Source organism: Mus pahari, chromosome 1, assembly GCF_900095145.1.
Source record: "Mus pahari chromosome 1, PAHARI_EIJ_v1.1, whole genome shotgun sequence".
Taxonomy (NCBI): domain Eukaryota; kingdom Metazoa; phylum Chordata; class Mammalia; order Rodentia; family Muridae; genus Mus; species Mus pahari.
In genome coordinates, this window is record NC_034590.1 from 153,828,760 (window position 1) to 153,851,169 (window position 22,410).

The window sequence follows — 22,410 nt, forward strand, 5'->3', positions numbered from 1 at the left end:
AGGAAGGAAGGAAGGAAGGAAGGAAGGAAGGAAGGAAGGAAGAAAGAAAGAAAGAAAGAAAGAAAGAAAGAAAGAAAGAAAGAAAGAAAGGAAGAAAGCAGGCCCCTAGAACTAGGCAGATGGCCCCTGCTTTGTTCTTATCACTGGCTTTTGAAGTGGTGGCGAGACTTTGTGTAGTAAATATGGTGACTCTAGGATGGCCCATCCATTTACTGTGTATTTATGAAAGCCCGTTGCTATCTTTTGTTTGGTTTTCCAAGACAGTCTCACAGTGCTCCATCTCCAAGTGCTGGAATCCTAGGTGTGTCCCACAACACGCGTGGTGCTTGGGACTGAACCCAGAGCTTCATGCATGTTGGACAATCAGTCTACCAACTAAGCTACATTCCTTATCACCACCACCACCCTGCCCCGCCCCGCTTTTGAGTTTCGTTTCTTCATCTCTAAATGGGGTGCTGGGATGTCAGAGGGATTAAGAAGGTGATACGTGTGAAATATGACCGTAGAGCCCGGCACTCAGTGGTGCTCAATAAATAACAGTTCTCCGTGGTGATGGGCAGAACTCTCCGTGTGCTACCATGTGCAATAGCCAAGTGAGGCTTCAGGCTTCAGTGTTACAGTGATCCCTTTCTTCCAGAGGGTGTATGTGGATCTCAGGGTCACACAACTGGGAAGCTGCGCACCCGGGCGCCATCTCAAGCCATCTGAACTCCGAGTCTCTGCTTTTCCAGCTATGCAATAGTGTTCTTTTTGGGAGGAGGAGTAGCAGGCTATATGCCTAGCCAGGAGAGGCTTAACTATCCCTCTTGATTTCCATCTTCGCTCTTCTTTGAAATGGGTAATTAACGTTTTCTTAGCCTTATGTAAAGTGTCGTGGGAATCAGTGAGCACATAGCAACCCCTTCTACGAACTAACACTTTTATGTCCTGCCCGTGTAGAACCTCCCTGGGAAGAAAGTGATACCTGCATGGCCAAGGGAGCTGATGTGTGACAAGAGGTAGCTCTGAGAAGCCTGCATGCAGATAGCTTTCCTCTAAGCTGCCGTTTGCACAGGGCCCCTGCTTTGCAGAGGGCAAAGCGATGGCATCCCAGAACCACAGCTCTGCCAGCCGGGCTGGTGCTGGCCACAGAGGACTGCAGAACCAAGCGAGAACAAGCAGTGGCCGCTGCGTTGTGGTTTGGAGTTAATGTCACACAACCGTATCGCTGCAAAGGCTGATTAATACGTCTGTCAGACTCAGGGTGGGAGGCACTTACCCCGCCACAACGATCTCGAAGTCCCCATCGTGGTCTACATCCGTCACTGCCACTCCATAGTTGAGCTGGGTGGGGTTGCTGTCATAGTCAGGGGGCAGGACTGAATTGGTGACCGCAGTGAACATGGGCTCAGCCCTCTGGGATCCCCCAGTCAGAGGCAGAAGCCACAGGGGCGGCAGGAGGAGCAAAGCCATCCGGACCATCTGAAAGCAAAAGTTACAGGCTTTACTGAAAGGTCCCAGAGCTGGGCAGATCCAGTCCCTGGAGGCCGTGTGGGCATTCTCCCCTGTCTCAGCGATTACAGGACCACTGCTTTGTAAGTGCCCCATCTCTGCTATCCTAAATCTACAACCTGCCTCCATCCTGGTGGGCCACTGGTTCTGGTCTTTCCTCCCTCTTCTGCAGCACCCATCATTGCACCTCTTGCAATGGGATTTACTGCACCTCACACTCAGTTACTGGGCTGTCACCCTCTGCTAGAGTACAAGATCCACTTCGCCATGGATATTTGTCTGGTTTGCTTACTTGATATGCACCAGGCTAAGAATATGTTATGCAAAGAGCAGTCAAGACGTATTTGAGGAAGGAAGGGAGGAAGGAAGGGAGGAAGGAAGGGAGGAAGGATGTCCTATACTCTGGAAGAATGAGGCAAATAACAGATTTCAGTGCAGAGGTGGTGGTGGTGGGATGAAACCCTCCCCCACCCACAGGCCACTGGGTCCAGAGCAACAGCAAAGGTAGTCGGGGGTTGATCTCCTGTGAGGCACATCCTAGAGGTGGTCTGGCAGGTTCTCCAAGACAAGATCGCTCCCAAGGGCTGTTGGTCATTGCTTCCAGACTAAGAGGCAGTCAGTCAAGGGATGCATTCCAGCGAGGTCTGGCGGCTAGCACATCATTCACTTGGAGAAATTAAACCATTGTGTGTGTGTGTGTGTTTTATTATAAATTAATTATGTATAATGCATTGTATAATTCATTATTATATCTTTAACATAACTCAGGGTGTTGCCAAACAGCCTAAGACCCTGGGAGCCAATGGCACTCGCCCAGGAGACAGCTGAGGATGGCTGGGGAGGTGGCACTCCACCTGCTCGAAGTGAGAGCAAGAGAGCCTGGGAATGCCGGAGCTAGCTCCACTCTAAGACTCTGCCATAGTCAGAGAGAACTGGACCTCACGGAATGTCCCCGAGACTCGTGGAATTCCAGGAAGCCTGCGCAGGTCCAATCCGGCAGCAAAGTGCTACCCTCCTGCCTTCAGAAGGCAGCAGGCCTCCTCCTGCCAGAGCTTGGCTGCTTGCTTGTCAGCGCATCTGGCAGCAGAGAACAAGGCTGAGCCGGACTGACATCTTAATGAGGGAAGAGCAAAGGAGATCTGAAGACTGTCTCCCCATATGGAGACAGATGCTCCTGCCAGAAAATGAGCTTGTGCTCCAGGTCAAGGACCCAGAGGCCAAAACGGGGGGTCCAGGCACTGCCTTTAGATCTAGACAGAATCTGAAGCCTCCTTGATGTCTCGCTGTAGAGAAATGCAGGGGCAGAGCTCCATCGGAGGGTAGCGACCATGTAGGATCCATTGTTAAAGGAGGTTCTTGTCGTGTGCTCAAAGCACACATGTTGGGAGCCCATGTGCTCCCGTGATACCATGATACCAAAAAAGGTCATTCCAAATTAAGAGTCCCCTGGCTAAGCCAAGCACATGCTCTCAGAGTTCTGCAGCTGAGCAGGACATTTCTCTGGCTAAGGAAACCCAGAACCATCTTTACAAGCAGGTGTGGGTAGATAAAGAGTATTTAATAGGCAGGGTGGACATGTTGAAGTGTAGCAGGGATCTGAAGGTCACGAAGCTTTTTATTTTGTTTTACTTTATTGATAGCGTGACTTCCATTGAAGGGACAACAGTGAACTCCTACTTGAGAGCCAAATCCAATTGATTGGCAGTGGCTGGGATATGTGATCAGCTTACAGCACCAGCCATGAGAGCCGCCTCCTCGAAGCTCCTCGGTCCCTTTACAGACTCAGTTTGGGTCACCGAGACAGGGGTCAGATCCTAGTAGGGTGACAGATGCCTACCTGGAAGAAGTTCTAAGAAGGGCAAAGTCATGTGACCTGGCCTCTTGATTTTTGCCTTTCCTCTGGTGGGGGGAGGGGGGGAAAGCGTACCTGTGGGTTGACCTCAACTTTGTTTTGGTGATCTTAACAAATTCGAATACCACTGGGTTCCTGCTCTCTCCTCTGAAACAAAGGTTTGGGAAGAGACCTCTGAAGGGCCTTTCTAGCTCCAAGACTCTACGGTGGATGAAAGGAAGTTTTTAAAGGAGATATTCAGAAGTCTCCACCACGTGTCCACAAACAGCTTCTGCAAACCTCATACCAACCTGTATGGTTTTTTTTCCCTTTTGAGGATATTAAACCCATTTAAAAGAAAACGACTTTCCAGAAGGGTCCTCTATAGTATCTCCCTTTAAAGGGCTAGGGATGGAGGGGAGCAGACTATTTATGTGTTTACATAAACTCCCAAATTCTTGGGGTAGGCTGGGGATCAGGCTTAGGGTTTGTATTCCTCATGTCTAATTGTTCTGCCATGCCAAAGGTAACCCAAACACCCCGTCTTGGGGTGCTCAGGACCAGCTTTAGGAAGTGAGGTGATTAGTACTGGGTTATCTTGATGCCAGGTTAGGAAACGGTAATAGTGGGGAATCTTATGAGAAGCTATGATAACTGCATCTGCTCCTCTCAGAATGGAAGCTACCACTGGCATGCTCCTCCGCATCCTGGCTACTCGGAGTGGTCCACACATAGAGCATCAGAAGCATCATTTAGCAGCCTATTAGAGATGCAGACTGTTGGGTCTCACCCAAGACCCACTAAATTAGAACATCCATTCTAACACGATGCAGGCTAATTTGTATATACGTTAAAATTTAAGAAGCAGTGCACAGTCCTGGCTGAACACTGAAAGCACATGAGGAGCATCACAAAATTCTCATGCCTCACAACAATCTCTTAGAGAAGTCACCAAGAGCACAGATGACAAAGGAAAGTCGGACAGAATGGGCTATATCAAAATTAGAAACTTTGGTGCATCAAAGAGCACTCGTCGAAGGACGAAAGTCAACCACAGAATGAGTATAAGCGTTTGCCAACTATGCATCTGATAGGGTATTGCCATCCAAAGTGTATCAATAAAACACTCCTGCAGCAGAGCAGAGGAGGAGGAGGAGAGGAAGAGGAAGAAGAGGAGAAGAAGGAAGAGGAGGAAGAAGAAGAGGAAGAGGAGGAGAAGAAAAGGGAAGAAAGAAAAGAGAAAAAGAAAAAAAGAAAGAAGCCGATTCTAAGTGGGCAAAAGACCTGAATAGACATCCTCCAGAGATATGCAAATGGCCCATGAGAGCATGAAACCCCACTGATTATAAACAAATGCAGATCAAAACCACAATGACATATTCCACTCGCACTGGTTGACTACAACAACAATAATAAAAACCCAGAGAATAACAGATGCTGGGGAGAGTGGGGAGGGCCTGCACACTGCTAGAGGGAGGGAAAATGGTACCGCGGTGTGAGAAGACACGGCAGCTGGCGGTTCTTCAAAAACCTCGCACTAGAACTACCGTGTGGTCTAGAAAGTCCACTTCTGAGTGGGCACCCCCAAAACTGAAATAATAAGTAGATTTTTAAAAACTTGATTGCATTCATTGTATGCTGGGGCGTCTTTTTCTTCTGTGCTACCCCCTCTCCTGGCTTAGGAATAGTTGGCTCCTTTGCTGTGAGGATGGTCTCCATGTGACAAAGGGTTAATGATCTCTGAAGGTTTGGTCGCTCACCTTGGGTGTTTTGTTCAACCCAGATGTGTTGAGTGGCTAGAGGATCTCCATCTACACTCTTAGGTTTGGTGCAGGAAAACTCAGTACTCTTTTGGGAGGCCATCAGACCCACCCTTAAGCCATTGCCTGCCCAGCACACACCAACTTCAGCACAGAAACGCAGGATGACCTTCATGGTTTGTTTAAAGAGTGGTCTTTCAGACAGTTGGTGAATTTGGAATACACACGCCCCCGATGGTCTGGGCAGTTTGCCGGGCCTTCCTAAATGGAACACAAAGACGTGGGCTTCTTGACATGTATAACTTTGTCGAGTTTTTCTGCCTTAAGAGAGTAATGAATTCCTCTCACAGTTCACCCTAGGCCTCTTGATGGAAGAGCAAGAGCAAGGGCTTCTGAGAGAATCCAGGAGAAACAGATATCTCCACACCTATGCACAGGGCAGCAGTAGTAAACAAGCTGGCCAAAAGATGAAAGTCACCCAAGTGTCTGTGGATATATAAACAGAGCATGGCATGCATGAACCATACTGTGGATGTATAAACAGAGCATGGCATGCATGAACCATATTCAGCCATGGCAAGAACAGAAATTCTGGCCAACACCACAATGTGGACAAATCCTGAAGACACTTTAGCAGGTAACATAAGGTAGTTAGTCACAGGAGAACAGACGCTCTGCAACTCTATCTGTATGAAGTCCTGGGAGTAGCCTGTATGCATACAGATGGGAAATAGAATGTGTTTTCCAGAGGCTGTGGAGAACCGCTGTGGGAACTAGTACTTGACGACTGTAGTTTCAGATGGAAAGATGAATTAACTTCTACAAATGGATGGGGTGGATGTTTGGCTTTGGACCACTGCAGTGGACTTTTGGTTGTGATTAAATAGTAAATTTTATGCCGTGGGTATTTGACCACAATTTAAAATGTGCAGACTCATGACTCTCATCTGAAGACCATCGGACTTCACTGGCCCAGGCTGGAACCTGGGCATTGAGGTGTTCAAAGTTACTGTGTGATTTCCATATGCTGTAAAGCTTGGGAAACACTGCTCCACACCAGTGCTTCAGCCTCTCAGGCTTTAACGTGCCCATGAATCATCTGGTGGTCTTGTTTAAATGCAGATTCTGGTTCAATAACTCTGCCAGGGCGCCCACGACTCTGTATTTCTAACAGGCTCCCTGGCGGCATAGAACCTTGCTCTCCGACGACATGTAGTTTATAGAGCAGCACCATGGCTGCCGCTCCCAGAGTCGTGAAACCAAGCAATATACTCCACTGAAGGTCTGGGCTTGATTCAAGAACCTTCCCCTTTGCCTCTAGATCTGAGGAGTGGAATCAGCCACAGGGAGGGGCAGTCTCCAGGACTGCGCCGGCTTGGTTCCTCTTTAGACACTCGAAGCACCAGCTGTCTTCAGCCCACGGTAAATTACCACAACTGGTAGGGACTGAGAAGAGTCCCAGCTCTGCATAGAGGTAAGAAGAGGTGAAGGGGTCCGATCAAGGAAGTGGGAGTCAGATCAAGGAGACCCAAGGAAGATGCCATCAAAGGGCAGGACCCACAGAAAATGGAGGTAGGTGAAGGCAGAGATACATGCCAGTTGTGTTCCCAGAATCCATCACTGGAGATATGCTATTAATATTATTAAGTGGAAGAAAGGCGGAAGGAATATGTCCAAGTGGTAATATGAATCAGCAGAAACGGCTTGCAGCTTGTCATAGGTGTCTAAAAGCTGTTCTTTCTCTAAAGCAACACTTCTCAAACTGCAATGTGCTTGACAATCCCCCGAGGGTCTGTGCTAATGCAGGCTCTAATCCAGGTGGTCTGCATGTCTGACAAACTGTCAGGCAATGGCCAGGCCACTGCTCTACAGACCTCACCTCCAGCAAGAGGGTTGCCAGCTAGTGATGTCCAACCCCTGCTGCCCAGAGGAATCACCTCTGTCCCTGGGAGCACTGTGGCGAAGCCCGGGCTTCTCGGTGTGATTTCACTGGTCCTGGGTCATGATGCTGTATCTTTTTAGGAGCTGTCCAGCTGATGTTGATGGGAAGTTCAGGATAAAAAAACACTGCCCCAGACTCACGGTCCCCTGATGAGAGCGTTCACTGCGATCTGATTTGAAGTGAAAAATGTTTCTCCTCCTGAAATTCATCATTGACTTGTTGAAGTCTATGAAGAAAATCCATTTAGCTGAAGAGTGTCAACGGAGGCAGAAGATATGAAGTTTGGGGAAGAAAGCAGAGCAGGCTTCTACTGCCTGAGCCAGAAGGGTAGGGGTGTCCAGAGTGACCTCACATTTGATACGACTTGCTCAGGAGTCTCCTTTCACATCTGAATCCTTGGGGGAAAGGTTAAAAATCAAAACTAGATTGGGATGAGGGATAGGAAGGGCGTCTTTTTTCTTGGGTACTTGGATGTCAATCATTTGCTAGGCGTTATTACAGTACTGTGCCTGGCAGTCACTAGCAGCAATATTTACATGGTGCAGAGAGTAATACAGAGTGTGTAATGTATACAGCACTAGACCTCTGGTACGGAGCAAGAAGAACATCTGCTAGAGATGTATGAGTTCCACAAACTAAAGATGAACCAAGCCCAGCATTTGCCCCCATGGAGCAAACCAGCAGTGACTGAAGTATGACACCCTGTGTCAAGGCCATGTGAAACTCTGCAGGGGCAGAGCACACCAGAGGAGAAAGATGAGCTGAAAGCCAAGGTCCAGTCCCCTTGGCAGAGGGGCACTGTGCCAGAGTGCATGACATCTCCGTAAGGAGTGAAGAGCTCCGCAGGGAAGTTGTGGGGCCAAGGATAAGAAAGGTCTCTCTGAAGACTGTGTGGTGGCTGGACTTGTGTTCCTGGGAAGAACTGCAGCGCCATAATAACTTCCTTAAAATGCTCCATAAGCGAACTTTTCAACAATCCTCAGCGAGAAGTAGAGAGGGAGCCTGAAGCCTGGCGTCAGCGACCTGCATCTGGACCCGAAGGCCCAGCGCAGACCGGCACGCGACCTTGGTGTGTTCTTCCACCTTGCTGATCTTGAATGTCCTTGTCTGTAACGTGGGATCACCTGAGCCACGGTGAGGTAGGTTAATCGAGCTCTAGGGAAGGGCTGGCAGGGGGCCAGGTGGAAAGCAGCTTGGTGGCCCATAGCAAAGGTGGAGTCAGTCTTCAGATACTGGCTCCCGGTCACACACAGGAACAACAACAACAAAAAAATCAGTTTTCTCAGTTTTCTGTGGCCTCCAGACTTTCCTGAATTGGGTCTGAGCACTGGTATCCAAGCAACCTGGCTTCTCTGCCGTGGGGTCAGGCAGCTGTGGGAGAGGCTTCCAAGGGCAATTTCCAGGGCACTCAGTTCTTCTGCAATTATCCAAAGTGCAAGGACACACCCCACACCCACACAAAAGCAAGAGGACCAAATGTTGGAAATAGGCAGAGAAAACAGACCCTCTCAGACCCTCGTCAGACAGCTGAGATGAAGAGGAGGGAGGCACAGAAGCTGCAGGAACATTCTGCCCCTCACGGCCTGGGCCATCAGATCCTCAGAGACCCAGAAAAGAGCTGTGGGAATGCAAGCACCGCTGAAGAAGAGCTGACGGAGCAGCCCTGGCTCAGTCACCCCAGCAACACTTCCTTCAGACCTAAAATGAACCTGGCCTTGAGCGACAGTCCTGGCCTGGACTGCGGACAGAGGGTCCCGAGGACAAGGTCATTCACTGTTTGCTGTGTGGGGTGCCGTGGGGTGTGGGGTGCTGTGGAGGGGAACCACAAAGAGACCTGAGGGCTTCCCTGGGGGAGCTGGGATCACTTCCCAGAGAGGGGCTGCTGGGGCTGGGTTTCAGAGGGTGGAAGAAGTGAGCCGAACGGGGAGAGGCTGAGGAGGAGGGAAGGACACGAAGTGCAGAGCGCAGACATCTGCAAAGGTCAGGGGGACCCAGCTGTCACCCTGACCTGCCCTCGGCTTCCTGGATCACAGTGTGAGAGGCGGTACTCAATCTCTACTCCTGGACCTCATCTGGAGGATCTGTCCTTAGAGACCCGGTCTTCAAGTGGAATGGCACTGTCTAGGAACATTCTGGGTTGTCAGACCAGGGAAGAGGTTGCTAAGGGCATCCTGTGGGTAGAGGCCAGAGATGCAGCTGAATGTCCTTCAGAGCACAGGATAGACCCCAGGACAGTAGCATGTATAAATGCCAATTGCAGTGAGGCTGAGAAAGGCCACATTACAACAGTGCCCCATCCCCCATCACACTGGGAACTTTGGAAGACTCTGCCTGGGGACTCCTCTGGACAACTTGGTCCCTGTAGAGACAACTTGCCCTATACGGAGCGTAAACAAGCAAGATAGCCTTTTCTACCTGCAGTAGACCGGGACAGGGCACTAACAAGGTACCACCTGCCAACGAGCTGCCTAGGTAACCACAGGGGCATTTCATTCTATCTGCTGGACTCCTGCCTCTAGCCTCCACTGGTCCCCAGCTGAGTAAGGCGTTTTTCACTGATATCCTCCAAAACCAACATGACCATTCAGTTCTGGTGTCCCGGTTTTTCTTGTTTCATCATTCTTCATGACCCCTAGGTCTTGGGTCAAGGGTCAAATCCTTTGTGGATCCCTCCAGTGTCCTCAGCATCTCCATCCTGTCTGATGGGTGTTTCTCCCCTGCATCCTCCATTCCTGCTAACTCCTCTCCTCTTACTCACCCCCTGCTTCCCTCTCTGTCTCAGAGCTGATAGCAGACTGTCCAGTATCAAAGCAAACAGAGTTAGCACAAAGCTGCAATTCCAGGGAGCAAAAGTGGGCAGCAATATGATGGCATTATATACCTAACTCTGGCCATATTGGTGTTATGGACCTCCACATGGGTGACTCATTTAATCCCCACTAGAAGTCTGGGAGTTGGTGCTCCCATCTTACAGATGCAGAAGCTTAAGCACAGAGGGCTTAAGTAACCTGACCAAGGTTATGTACTCCTATACAGTGAACCCACCATTTCTGTTTAAGCAAACTAGCGCCAGGATCAATACTCCTAGACACCTCAGTACATTGTTTCCTTCACCCCACCAAGTTTGTCTTGATTCAAGTAAGATAGGGACAGAAGAGAAGGAGAACAGCAGTGAGCTAGCCACAGGGACAGGGGCGGACAGAGGGGTGCATCTCAGGCCAGGGAGATAGCATGTGCACTGTGGAGATGCAGCGTTTTGTAGCACAATGAGGCTCTGCATGGTAGGTGCAGTGCATGTGGCAGGAAGGATGCTGCGAAGCAGGTCTCACGGGGATCAGGTCCAAAGGATGAAGGCTGACAAGGTGACAGTATGGCAAAAAAGAACACAGTAGGGCTGGAGGTGTGGCTCAATGGATAGTGCTTGACTGAGTTCATGGCAACCCGTCTCCCCTTCCTAACACTGGAAGAAAAAACAATAGAGCAAGAAAATAATTACATTGAAGTATGCAGGGGACCAAGAGAGGGCAAGATGCAGAGAATAATGAATAGGGGAGTACTGGAGGTAACATTTACTCATTCATTCATTCAGGATTGTTTATAACCTGCTGTATGCCAGGCTCTGCGCTGGTCACCAGGAAAATACTGAGAACAAGAGAAAAACCCCGTGTCATGGAATGCTTGTTCTAATTCCTTAGCTCTGTTTTCTTCACCCTGCTCCCTCTGCCGGTCCCCCGCATGGCCAGCCTGGAAAAACTCCAGACCTCTACACCCCACCCACCCACCCACCAACCCAGGAGGCACTGAGCCTATATAACTTTCCTCCCTCTGTGGTGCTAGAGACGGAGCCTAAAGCCTTGTGCATGCTAGGCAAACACTACCACTGAGCTACATCCCCAGTGGCTCTGTCCATCGTATTATCCCCAGCTCCAGGAAAATGTACTGCTTCCTCCCATGAAGAGAGAACTCTAGATGGTACAAGAGAGGAAAGATGGATCTTTTCCAGAAAAAGGCAAAAGAGAGCCTGAGAGACCCAGGCCAGGATGTGTCACAGAGAGCACTCTGCTAATGAGACCGTTTTTTTGTGAACAAGAGAGATGGCTGGAGACTGCTAGTCTTATACCCCAGGCAAGCAAGCATCTTACTAAATATGACCAGCGGCTCAGCCTTCCTGGCCTGTAAAATGGGAAGACAGGCTTGCACACTGTGGTGAGAGTGGACTGATATGAATGTGCCTTACCTTCTGAGCACAGTCCTGGGCATAGCAAACGCCCACACAGGGTAGGTAATGGTAACAGTAATCACACTATTACTGCTAGTAATAGATGCTTGCCGCCTGAACAAATGCATCTCTGGAGAAGGGGCCAGGCGCGCAGGTGCCCCTTCCAGGAGCAGCTGTCAAATGTTGAGTGGAATGCTCTGGACTGTAAGACTTTGAGGAATAGACTTGCTTCTGCTACTAATTTGTCTAGGGACCCCAGAGGAGTTCTTTGGCTCCTTAAACACTGCTTTCAAAACGCAGAAGCCCTCAATACACTTAGATACACACACTCATTCTTCAAACACGTAGGAGAAGCCTAGCCACCAGGTTAGAAATGACAAGCCAGGCATGGTCCCCAGACTCAAGGAGCTAGGTTTGCACATAACCTCCTGAGCGGAAGTTCAGAACAGCAACAGGTACAGACTAGATGAAGCCAGTGGGAGGGAGGGATTAACCACTGAGGTGGGTGGAGAAGCCAGACAGGAGAGCGTCCCTGGAGCTGGTGAATTGGGATTCTAAGTGGCAGAGACCAATGGATCAGAAGCACGCATGTGAGGCAGATCAGTGCATGCTGCGAATGCAAGTGCTGCTTCCAGAAACGCAGAGTCTGGACACGGGGTGGGGGAGAGGGAGTGGAGAGGAGAGTGGAAAGCATTGTGCAGAGGCTGCAGCTGGGGTCTGTCAGAGCCTGCAATACCAAGGGAAGGAGCCGGAGTCACACCATGGGGAGGTTTTGAAGTAAGGCCGAGACATGATCAGACTTGCATTTTTTCAAAAGGGCATTTAGCTTTGGGGCAGCCGTGTGCAAGGCATCAAGTGTGTTTCTGAGCAGTGCCCCAGAGGAGATGTGAACAGCCTGGTGGTGGGGGTGGTAGTGGGGGCCACTGGATGACCTCCAAAGTTCTTTTCAGACCTAAGAGTCTGTGGGTCAGGTTTTTTTTTCTTTTTTCTTTTTCTCCCTGAAATCATTTAAAATGCATTAGTGGGCCTTGCTATTTAAGAGCCTCCTCTCGGGAATAGTTGTGTGAGACGAAGATTCCGTTCCTGGTTTGTCTTCAGCGGGGATCCAAATTTCCCTCTGTTCTGTGGGCCGAGGCAGGGAAAGGCTGCTCGAAGGGGTCACCAGAGAAGCTGCTTGGGGTGAGGGAGGGGAGAGGAGAAGCAGTTGTGGATGGTGAAGAGAAAAGGAAACCCAGCCTTGCTTCAGGCTCACAGCTGACCATCGTCCGACTGAGTGGCCCTTGCACAGGATTCACCAGCCCTGCTAATTAGCAGGGTCCTGGAGAGATAGATACATGGCTCTGACACCAAAGGCTAGCTTTCAGAAGGCGCTGGAAGAGAAGCAGGCCTCCCCAAGTGAGGCCAGTTTGGAGATCCACCATAATGCCAGAGGCCAGCTTAGCCCCAGAAAGGCCACCTCTAATCCGTGCCCCCTCCACACACACACACACACACACACACAGACACACANCCACACACACACACACACACACACACAGACACACACACACACACACACACACACAGACACACAGACACACACACAACACACACACACTTATTAGCACCCTTTGAGCTCCCCAACGGCCTCGGGTGCTGTCCTGGGTGCTGAATCTGTGCATGCTTGCCACTTGTGCTGTGCCTCCAACACCAACACCATTGGTAGGGCAGCATCTCCTTGGAGACTCTTGTTTTTACCCTTGCAAAGGCCTGTTTGGGTGAGAGGTACAGGGCTGTGAAGTGTAACAGAAGCTGCTCTTAGAGGCCAGGGCAGAAGATGAGCTGACTTCAAAGAGAAGGGGTCCCACTATACGCAGTGGAAAGAGCCCAGCCAGCTTAGGTGTCTGCTTCCCTGAGACCTGGGGCTTGGGGGCCCCCAGTGCATCCAGGCAGGGGTCTAGGTAGTAAAGCCTCCTTCTCCAATGCAGGTAACCTTAGTTCTCCGAGGGAGCCTTAAGTGATTTCCTTCTCTAAGCCTGACCACAAGGAGAGAACCACTCTCTCCAGCTGTGTGCGGAGAACGGCAAGTGGGGCTGTGACCGCCGAGCCTAGAGCCTACGGGAGCTTTGCAGCTGAGCTAGGAGGGAAAATCCAAGCGCTCAGGCCTGTGCCTTCCCTGGGAGCTTCAGTAGGATTTGCAGGACAAGGTGGCTCATTTTAGACAGGTGTGACAAAAGGAGCCAGGAGGCTCAGGCCAGAAACCCCGCTGAAATCAATGCTCTAGCCAGAAGGAACCTGGCCTAGGCAAGGAAAAAGACATCTTTATGGTCCCTCCTCTGGTCACCAGGATGGTCCCTTAGCTCAGCAGTGATTCCATGACCTTGTCAGAGTACTTGTGAGGTGCAAACAAAGATAAGAGTAACTGGAAACATCAGCGAGGGTCATTTTACACTCTCTGCACTCTCCATTCTTCTGTGGCTAATTAAAGCAATATGTCAAAACGTCCCTTGGAAGAGATCTTTAAGAGTATGTCTGTTAAGTAAACAAGGTTTTACTAATTAGTACCCAGCCTTCAGATCCCTCCCAGAACTTCCCTGTAGAACTTCCCGGTGCAGGCTGCCCCCTCCTGTCCTGCCCCCAGCAGAAAGGGTGGCAGAGAAGTCACAGTCTCCCCTGACTCAGAGAATGGGGACAAATCCAGTCGCCTGTCATTTGTGCAGCTATCACTTTCGCCTCCGGATGTTGATCAGATTTCCTGGGCTGGAACCAACGCACGCAGGGGCCAGGGGACTGGAATGTTTCCAAGAAGGGAGTGTTTGGTTTTGCACAAAGTCCATCCGATTTCTTTCAAGGAAAAATTTTTTCCTTTTTCTTTTTTCTTTCTTGCTTTCTAGGTGTCTAGCGTTTTTGAAAGGCAAATCTTTGGACTTTCCTCTATTGATAAAGATTCTGATCCTTATCTTCTATTAAGACCACCCCCTTCCACAAGCACACGCAAAGCAGCATAGGACCTGGGGAGTGACTGATCTAATGTTACTGTGAGTCAGCACCAGAGAAACAGAACTTTTCAAACCCCCAAATCTTTAATAATAGCAGCATTAATAATAGTCTCCTTGTAATTTTCTAAGTGTTTCCACAGCTCATAATTATTCTTCACAACAACTTTGGGGGAGTTTGAGTAAACCAGCCTCAGAGGAGCAGATGTGAGTTCCAGACTAGCTCCGCTGTCCACTTGCTGTTGGGCTCTGCTGGTCCTCTCTCCACTTTGGATCTCAGGGTCCTCATCTATGAAACAGAGCTGATTGGAACATTTCCCAAATCTCTACCATCTGGAAAGCATTGCTGGGCCCCGATCCTGGTACCGTAGAGCTTTGGGGCCAGCTAATCAGTAGTGTTGGGACTTCCCTGTGCACTAAAAGAAGTTCAGCAACAACCTGGCCTCTCTCCCATCAGTTGATGCTTGTAGTATCCTTTATTCCAATTGTGGCAATATATTATCTCTAGTCACTGCCAAAAGTCTGGGTGGTTTGAGTTCAGTAATCTCTCCAGTCACTGTCTAGGGACTGCAGTGTGGTCAGGAACATAAGGAGCATGGGGGAACAAAGGTCTTTCCATCCATCCTTTACTCTTTTTCTCTAGCCCTTCACACCTTCTTGTACATGTTTCAAACCCAATCTCACAGTCCTCTGCTACTCCTTATTTCTTAAACGCCCTAAGTGGTCCAGAGTGTGTTTGGTGTGATAATGAACCAATTGATTTCATACTTTCTCCTAAGGAGAGTTCACAGGTTTATGTCCCCTAAGCAACCAGCCAGACTCTTCAGAAATCCAGAGCAGAGTCCAGGCTGGCCTGGGAGCCTATCTGCAGCCTGCAGGAGGCTCGGTGAGCACGGATTTGTCAGCACTCTTAAATCACTGGGCTCTGAGGAAGGCTTCTCCCAGCAGAAAGATCCTTCCTCAGGAATCAATAGCTCAGGGCCTTCCATCACATTCAGAATTATCCTGGGACCTGTAAAATTTCTTTTCCCCAAGCATGGCAGAACCCCAAAGTGAAAATCCAGCAGTGGGCCAGAGAGAGACCTGCCAGTCAGACTTTGCTCATCAGTCCTGTCGCCACCATGACCAGAAGCTGATGTGCAAACCTCAACACTTGGCCTTAGCTGCAGAGGAAAAGATCCCATAGTGTTCCCAGTGATCCAGCACTAATAGCTCCTTCCGAATGACTAGCTCTTCACATCACACCTAAAGAGATGATGCATCCCAAAGACCATCTTCCCCTATCTTTGCTTACCTACCCTCACAGGAAGATCCTATACTCTTCCTATACTGAATGTAATTATACTCCTCTGATCTTACATAGAATCAGATCAAGACTGAGAAGAAGTTAAATAGGCTGATGAGGATCTCAAACACAGTTCTTGGAATCGCATTTAAGGAAAGGAGCTATGGCTCTCTGGTGGCCTACATCCTCACCGCCCTTCTTTCTTATGGATGACGACCCATCTTGTCAGTGAGACTGAAGAGCTGAACAATCTTAAGCATTTTCCTTGGCAACAAGCACCCATTGGGTGAGCTTCAAGGGCAGGGGAGGATTTTGCTTCTCAGAATTCCGGATTGGCACCAGGGTTCCTAATGAAAAGAGGCCACCAAATCTGCTAAAGCTCCGAGAAAACCAGCCCCACGGAAGTTCATACGGTACATAAAGAAACTGGGTGATAATGGAAAACAGAGAGTTAGCCACGGACCCACAAGACCAGCAGAACAGAAGGACATCAGAAATGGGAGCATCTTCTAGGTGCCCCAGATGCCAGAAGAGGAGGGATCGTCTGAGACCACAGCCTCTACTACGGTGACCTTGAGCTGAGAGCGGCAAGGATGAAGGACCTGGGGAAACACTCTTTGGGAATTCTTTAGTTCACCTGGGATCTGAGTTTGAGAGGTTCCACCAGTAGAGGTGTGACGGCAGGACAGAGAGACGGTTCCAGCCTTAGACAATGTCTAGGCCTCGCCTTAGGTTCTAAGACTATCTGGTGAGGGCCTGCGCATTTCTGATTCCATTGCACCGAGTTGCACAGCTTTTGCCTGAAGATCATTTAGAGCAATAAGACAAGACAGTGGAGGGAGGAGAGAAGATAACTTGGAATTTTACAGCCTGTGTAGGTTCATTATGAGAGCTTTATCTGCCCTTGCCATCCTTGCAAAGAAAATTTCCCTAAATTTACTAAAGCTATTAGTATACTCAAGTCTGGCCAGTCAGTAATTACCAGTGCCTACTGTGTAGAAACATATGTCCATTTTCACAGCACAGAAGAAGAAGGTCACTGGAGTGGAGAAAGCTCCAAACAGGGAACTGGGAATCCTGGGGCTTGGCCCCATCTCTTCTAAAACAGCCATATGACCTTGGGCAAGACACTAGTTCTACTTCAACTGAATTTTTTGGTAAATACATTGTACAGGGGAATGTTGGGAGCAGGGTGAGGTGGGCTAGATGCTCCCCAGAGCTCCTCTTCTTTTCTGGTCTTAAATATTCTTAGGTTCCCAGAATTCAAAGAATACACAGATACCAAGCAGAAAACAATGATCTCAGAGCACAAGCGGAGCTATGTATCTGCTCTGCCTCCCTGGAATATTCTGCCACCCCACTGCATCTGAGGTCCCAGGACCACCTGAAGTCACAGGACACATGGTGGAAGGGCCCCAATCACAATGTCCTCAATCACAATGAATGACTGTTGGGGGGGTTGTAGCCTGAGCTTGCTTTCTTTCTTTCTTTCTTTCTTTCTTTCTTTCTTTCTTTCTTTCTTTCTTTCTTTCTTTCTTTCTTTTTTTTGTTGTTGTTTTTCAAGACAGGGTTTCTCTGTATAGCCCTGGCTGTCCTGGAGCTAACTTTGTAGATCAGGCTGGCCTCGAACTCAGAAATCTGCCTGCCTCTGCCTCCCAAGTGCTGGGATTAAAGGCCTGGCTAGCCTGAGCTTTCTTAAAGCATTAAGTTACTATGGCCAGTGAAAGGTAAGAAACAAGTCACTAGTCCTGAGCCAGGTGGTTTTGGTGCCCCCTACTGGTCACCAAGGAGTCAGTTCCACCTCCAAGCTTCCTCTGACTTGGAAGGAGGCAAGGAAGCTTGAGGACCAACTCAGGTGGTCACAACCCGTTTAACAGGAAGAATTTCCTGGTTGGTGGTCTAGTCCCTCTATAAGAATCTGTGTTTCAGACTCGGCATTACACAGGCCATTGGTCTACTCATCCACAAGGCTCCTCCGTGCAACCACAGGCATCCCACAATTAACCAAACACCCTGGTGCCAAAGAATAAACACCAGGGTTCAGAATGCCAGGTGCAGTCCAGATGGAGAAAGGAAGAAAGAGCAACAAGCAGGTCTATCACTGCACACATCCCTAATGGAAAGGTGGACTTGGGAAATGCAGCAGAGAAATGTTGACTGCAGGCAAACAGGGAATGGGGTGGGGGTGGATTGGTAACCCCCACATAAGATCATTAGCTTAATGCAGGTATCCAAGGAGTTTGAACACATCCCCACTGATAGGGTTGGAGTACGTTGAATGGCCCAACCACAACCCATCACCTAAAGACCTGAAGCATTAAAGTTACTATGGCCAGTGAAGGGTAAGCCTTCAACCTTCTCCAGGGTTTATCAGCGCCAACTGGAGACCAAAGTGTTCTAATCTAGTCCAGCACCAAGAACTAAACTCCCTTTCTTGCCTACTAAATTGACTTTAGAACCTCCCTCCAGAAGAGGCTTTTTAATCAAGACAGAAAGAGAGAGGGGGAAAAATAGCCCCCCTTGAAGACAATATTGGGGCAACTGTCCATATTCTCATTTTTCCACCCTCCACGTCTCTGTCTCGATGCCCAAGAGTGAGGAACTGTTCAAGTCTCTGGATCTGCTTTAATTCAACGAGGGTATTTCCTGTCCCAAGTTATCATGGTTTCAAATCTCCCCTGATAGCTTTTCCCCAGGAGTTCTTCCCAGGTTCAACACAGCATCAAACCGCTGTTCTCTACTCTGGGAACCTTCTTGCTTTCTTTCCCAACTGGCTTCATTTTCGAAGTCTTGCACCCATCCCAGAAGATACCTCAAGTGCAACTCATGAACGCTTCCAGGAGAACGAATGCCACGGTAGGTGAACCCACCCAATAGCAATAGCAATCATTAGTCATTCAAGAAGGAACCCCCACCCCCACCCCTAGGGAGGCTCCCATCCCAGCTGGGATGACTTTGGATTCTTTAGTTGGTTTCTGCAGAAGCGGGACTAACCAGGGCTCCCAACTACTGTACTGCAAAAGAATCACGCTGCATTGCTGGGCATGCCCCCAAGCCTGCCTGCTGCCCCACCAAAACCTTTATGTGATTTCATAAGATCAAGGGGGGCGACACCATGGTTCCCCTAGAATGCCAGAAAAGAGCTTGCCTGAAACATCCTTAGCTAGAAAGCCAGACCACACCTCGGTCCAGCAAAAGGCGGCTGGCAGCTACGCTGTGCACCGGGCTGGCTCCGGGAGCACTCTGCCACTCAGCGCTGTGCAGGGGAGACAGCTCGGCTTCCCGGGAGAAGAGCTATGCCCCGGGGGATCTTCCCCAACCTGGAAGCGTTGGCAATCGGCCGAGGCTGGTAGCTTAGTCGTCCCCAAACTAAGCCCGCCAGCTGGGTGACTCCCCCGGTATCCTCAGCACAGCCTTCACCTGCTCCGCCCCCTACTAGCCCCATTGCCCCCTTCTCAAACCGCTGACCTCCATCCTCTGTGCCCCTAACACGTTCTCTGCCAACTGTGGGCTGTCACCCCCACACCTCGGCTCCCATCTCTTCCACCACCTCCAGCCCGGCGCCCGCCTTGCCCCCAGCCCGCGGGGAGGATCTGCGCGCCAATCGAGTCTAGAGCCTCTTGGCAAGTTGGGAGCAGCGTCACCGCCTTCGCAGTCCCGATCTTCCCAGGTCCCCAGCTGCATCCCCGCCACCCCTGGGGGGCGTGCGGGGAGGGGTGCGCTGGGCTGGAGAAACTTTCTCCGCCGGAAGGGGTGGGGGCTCCAGGAGCGGATACTCACGCCCGGGTCAGCGCTCGGAGCCATCCTCTGGCTCTCTCAGCCCCACCGCTTGGGGGCGTCGGAGCGCGGGCGCTCGCTGCCGCCTCTGCCGCCGGCGCCGCCGCCTTGCAGCGCCCAGCCTTGGTCCCGGACTGGCCTCGAGCCTCCCGCCCCGACGCCGCGCGCTCGCTTTATACAACTCCACTCGAGCGCGCCCGGGCTTATGTAAAGGCTGGCGGAGGCCCGCAGCCAATGGCGCGGCAGCTGGAGCCGGGGCCCAAGCTTGGGGGGCGCACGCGCGGCCAATCGCGGCCCGGGGAGCCCGAGGAGCCGGGTGGGGGAAGGGGCGCCTCCCCGCGCTGATTTAGGAGCCGGGATTGCGGTGGCAGCAGCCGGCAGCCAGGCTGGCCCGGCGCGGCGGGCATTGGGGTGGGCGGCGGCGCGGGCGGCGGCGAGGGCGGGTGCCCCCCGTGCTCTGCCGCGCCCCGCCGCCGCGCCGTGTAACCTTCAGGAGGCAGCGGGCCCTGGCGAGTGGGGAGAGGGCGCCTTGGAGGGACACTAGGGACTCGGCAGGCGGGAAGCGGATGTCCCCGGGGTGGGGGAGTGTGGGGAAGGTAGTGCAAGGGGGGGAGGGGAGGCCGGCGAACCCCAGGACCCCGCAGCCAAGCTGAGCTCAGGGTGGGGGGTGGCGGCGGTGCTGCTGTCTTTCTGCCTCCCAGATAGCGATCTGGCGTCTCCCGGGCCGGGCCGGAGCGGCCGCGCGAGCCACGCCGATGGCGAGATTTCTCGCTGGGGAGCGAGCTCCGAGTCGATCTTTATCCAGCCTAGGGACGTGTCCGAGCGCCTCCGGGGGACTGCTCAGTATGGGGAGCAGAGCTTCACCACGGTCCCAGAGGGCGGGGAGCAGGCGAGCGCAGCTCGGCGGTCAGGCGCGGCGGCCCAGGCAACTGCCGGCAGAGTCTGCTTCCCCACATCCGCCCCCCACCCACACCCCGTCCCCGCAGGCAGAGTCCTCATCGTATATAGCCCCCTCTCCAGCAGCACCCACCAGGGCTGAGCCTGGCCCACCTGCTCAGGGCGTCTGCATCTTTTGCCCACAGGGAGTGCCTCCACTTGCTCTTTCTCTGTTGTCACCAGCTGGCACAGCTGGGTGCAATGGCTTTGGTCTTTCTGGCCCAAAGGTAGTGGTGGGAGAGCAACTACCATGGAGAAGATAACTTGGTTAGCAGGGCTCCATATACCAGTGTTTGAGGCTGGTAACTTGCTAAGGTCCACGACAATGACGGGCCCTTTCTTTTGCATCTACAATAGAACCAGGTATATAATAGGTGTTCAGCAAGTAGTTAGTGAATTTTGACCTTTCATGAATAAGACCGGTGGATTTCTGAAAGCCAGACGCGGGGCCTCAGAGAAGGATATGGGACTCTTTGCTCGGCTCCAAAGGCTGTTGCGATCACTACTCACTAACTAGCTCAGCGGCGTCTGTATGCTTGACGCTTAAAAAAAGACTTGGATGAGGGCTCTGCAATAGAGTTCCCTGTCAACCAGTTCCTGGCTGGACCTGGTTATCTCCAATACTGATTAGAACTGTCAGCTCTGTTTGTGCTCTTCTCTTAAAAAGCAGAAGCTAAGCGTAGGCAGAGTCCGTCTCTTGGGCCTCCAAGGAGCTCCTCGGCGGTGAGGAACCTTTGAGAATCTGGCGAAAGTCATTGGCATCTCTTTCTGGAAAAAAACTGGCCAACGTTTACACATAAGTGACTTTCGAGTATAATTTCAGGATCATTAGGAATCCCGAGTCTCTGGGTGCTCGACCCAATATCAACCTGTTTCTTCAGGGTTCCAGGCCAGTGGTTTGTAATCAACCTCTCTCTAGGGGTCGGAGGCTGTTCTGTACCCTGTGAGACTCTGAATGGATGTGTGGATGTGCTTCTCTGAAAGATGCTCTCTCTCTCTCTCTCTCTCTCCCTCTCTCTCTCTCTCTCTCTCTCTCTCTCTCTCTCTCTGGGGGGGAGGCAAGGGCAGAGGGTGTTGCTATAACGTAATCCAAGGTTCTGCATTCATACACTTCATCCAGCCCCAAATACACTTGGTCCCAAGCCCACCCCTGGTCCCCAGTTCCCTCCAAAGGCACATCAATAGGCTCAGCATCCTGGTGGCTCACACAACCGCCCTGTGCTGAGGACGTCTGCATCATGCGGCTGTGGTCCTGGCACCTGAGAGACTGTCTCCACACTTGTCCTCCGCATCTTAGTCCCTGCCACTTTCTTTATGGGGAAATAAATAGCAAGTTGTCGGATTCTGTCTGATCCACGCATGTTCCTTAGCCAGAAGCTCCAACTCGGGGAGACAGCAAGTGGCTGGTAATTAACCAGTCTCACTGGAGCCCAAGCATCCGAACACACCTTTCTTGGATTTGTTCTCACCTCTCTCTCTCTCTCTCTCTCTCTCTCTCTCTCTCTCTCTCTCTCTTTCTTTCTTTCTCTCTGGGAAGCTGTAAGCAGCAGCCCCAGCTGCCGAGCCTCACCTCACCTAAACCTGACAGATTTAGTAACCAGCTCAGTAATTATCAACATTAGCCACCCAGATGTGAATAGGTTGTCGGTGCAAAACAACCCTGTAATGATCTCACTCTCTCTAGTCAGGTAAGGGGATGACAGGGCGGAGGTGCCAGGAAAGGACAGAGAAATGCAAAGTGACAGGTGTTCCACTCGGGGAGTCCTTGGAGGGATAAGAGATGGGATGGGATGGGCAGATCTGGTCCTAGAATTTCTAATTCTCCTAATGTTGCCCGTGTCTAGAAACCCTTGAAGCCAGGGTGTTTTAGAATTCAGAGAGGTGCCAAATATGTTGCACCATCCTGTGAGGTCTGGAGTCGCATCTGAAAATCAGACACATTCATATTTCCGCAGTGAAACGTCAGGATTTCTAGAGTCAGCGTTGAGGGAGAAGTGGTTTCGTGTCAGTTTAAGGTCAGGATTTGTCTCCAGGTGAGTTGAAGTAGAGAACCAGCAAAACCCCAAACAAATCCCAAATATTTTCCCTCTCGGGGATTTGGACATTTGAAACTGAAGACAAAGACTGTGTTTTAGGCTGGCTGTCCCTGAAGAAATGAATTCTTTGTGAGAGTTGCAGAAGCAGCAGCAGCAGT

At 50.9% G+C, this 22,410-nt stretch overlaps 1 protein-coding gene across 3 annotated transcripts in view; it reads right to left on the minus strand.

Annotated features, from left to right (window-relative positions):
- The window catches only part of Crtac1 (cartilage acidic protein 1), a 146,034-nt gene extending 126,369 nt beyond the window's left edge, over positions 1 to 19,665 (minus strand). The window contains exons 1-2 of one of the 3 annotated variants that reach the window (XM_021193688.2): positions 19,284 to 19,462; positions 1,259 to 1,461 (exon numbers count right to left, since the gene is read on the minus strand). In XM_021193688.2, the coding sequence (XP_021049347.1) occupies positions 1,259 to 1,461; positions 19,284 to 19,307 (227 nt within the window). In that variant the 5' untranslated portion in view covers positions 19,308 to 19,462. Of the gene's footprint in view, positions 1 to 1,258; positions 1,462 to 18,971; positions 19,162 to 19,283 lie in introns of those variants that run through there. The other 2 variants (XM_021193679.1, XM_029544086.1) reach the window with 2 other exon arrangements.
- Positions 19,666 to 22,410: the final 2,745 nt, after the last annotated feature.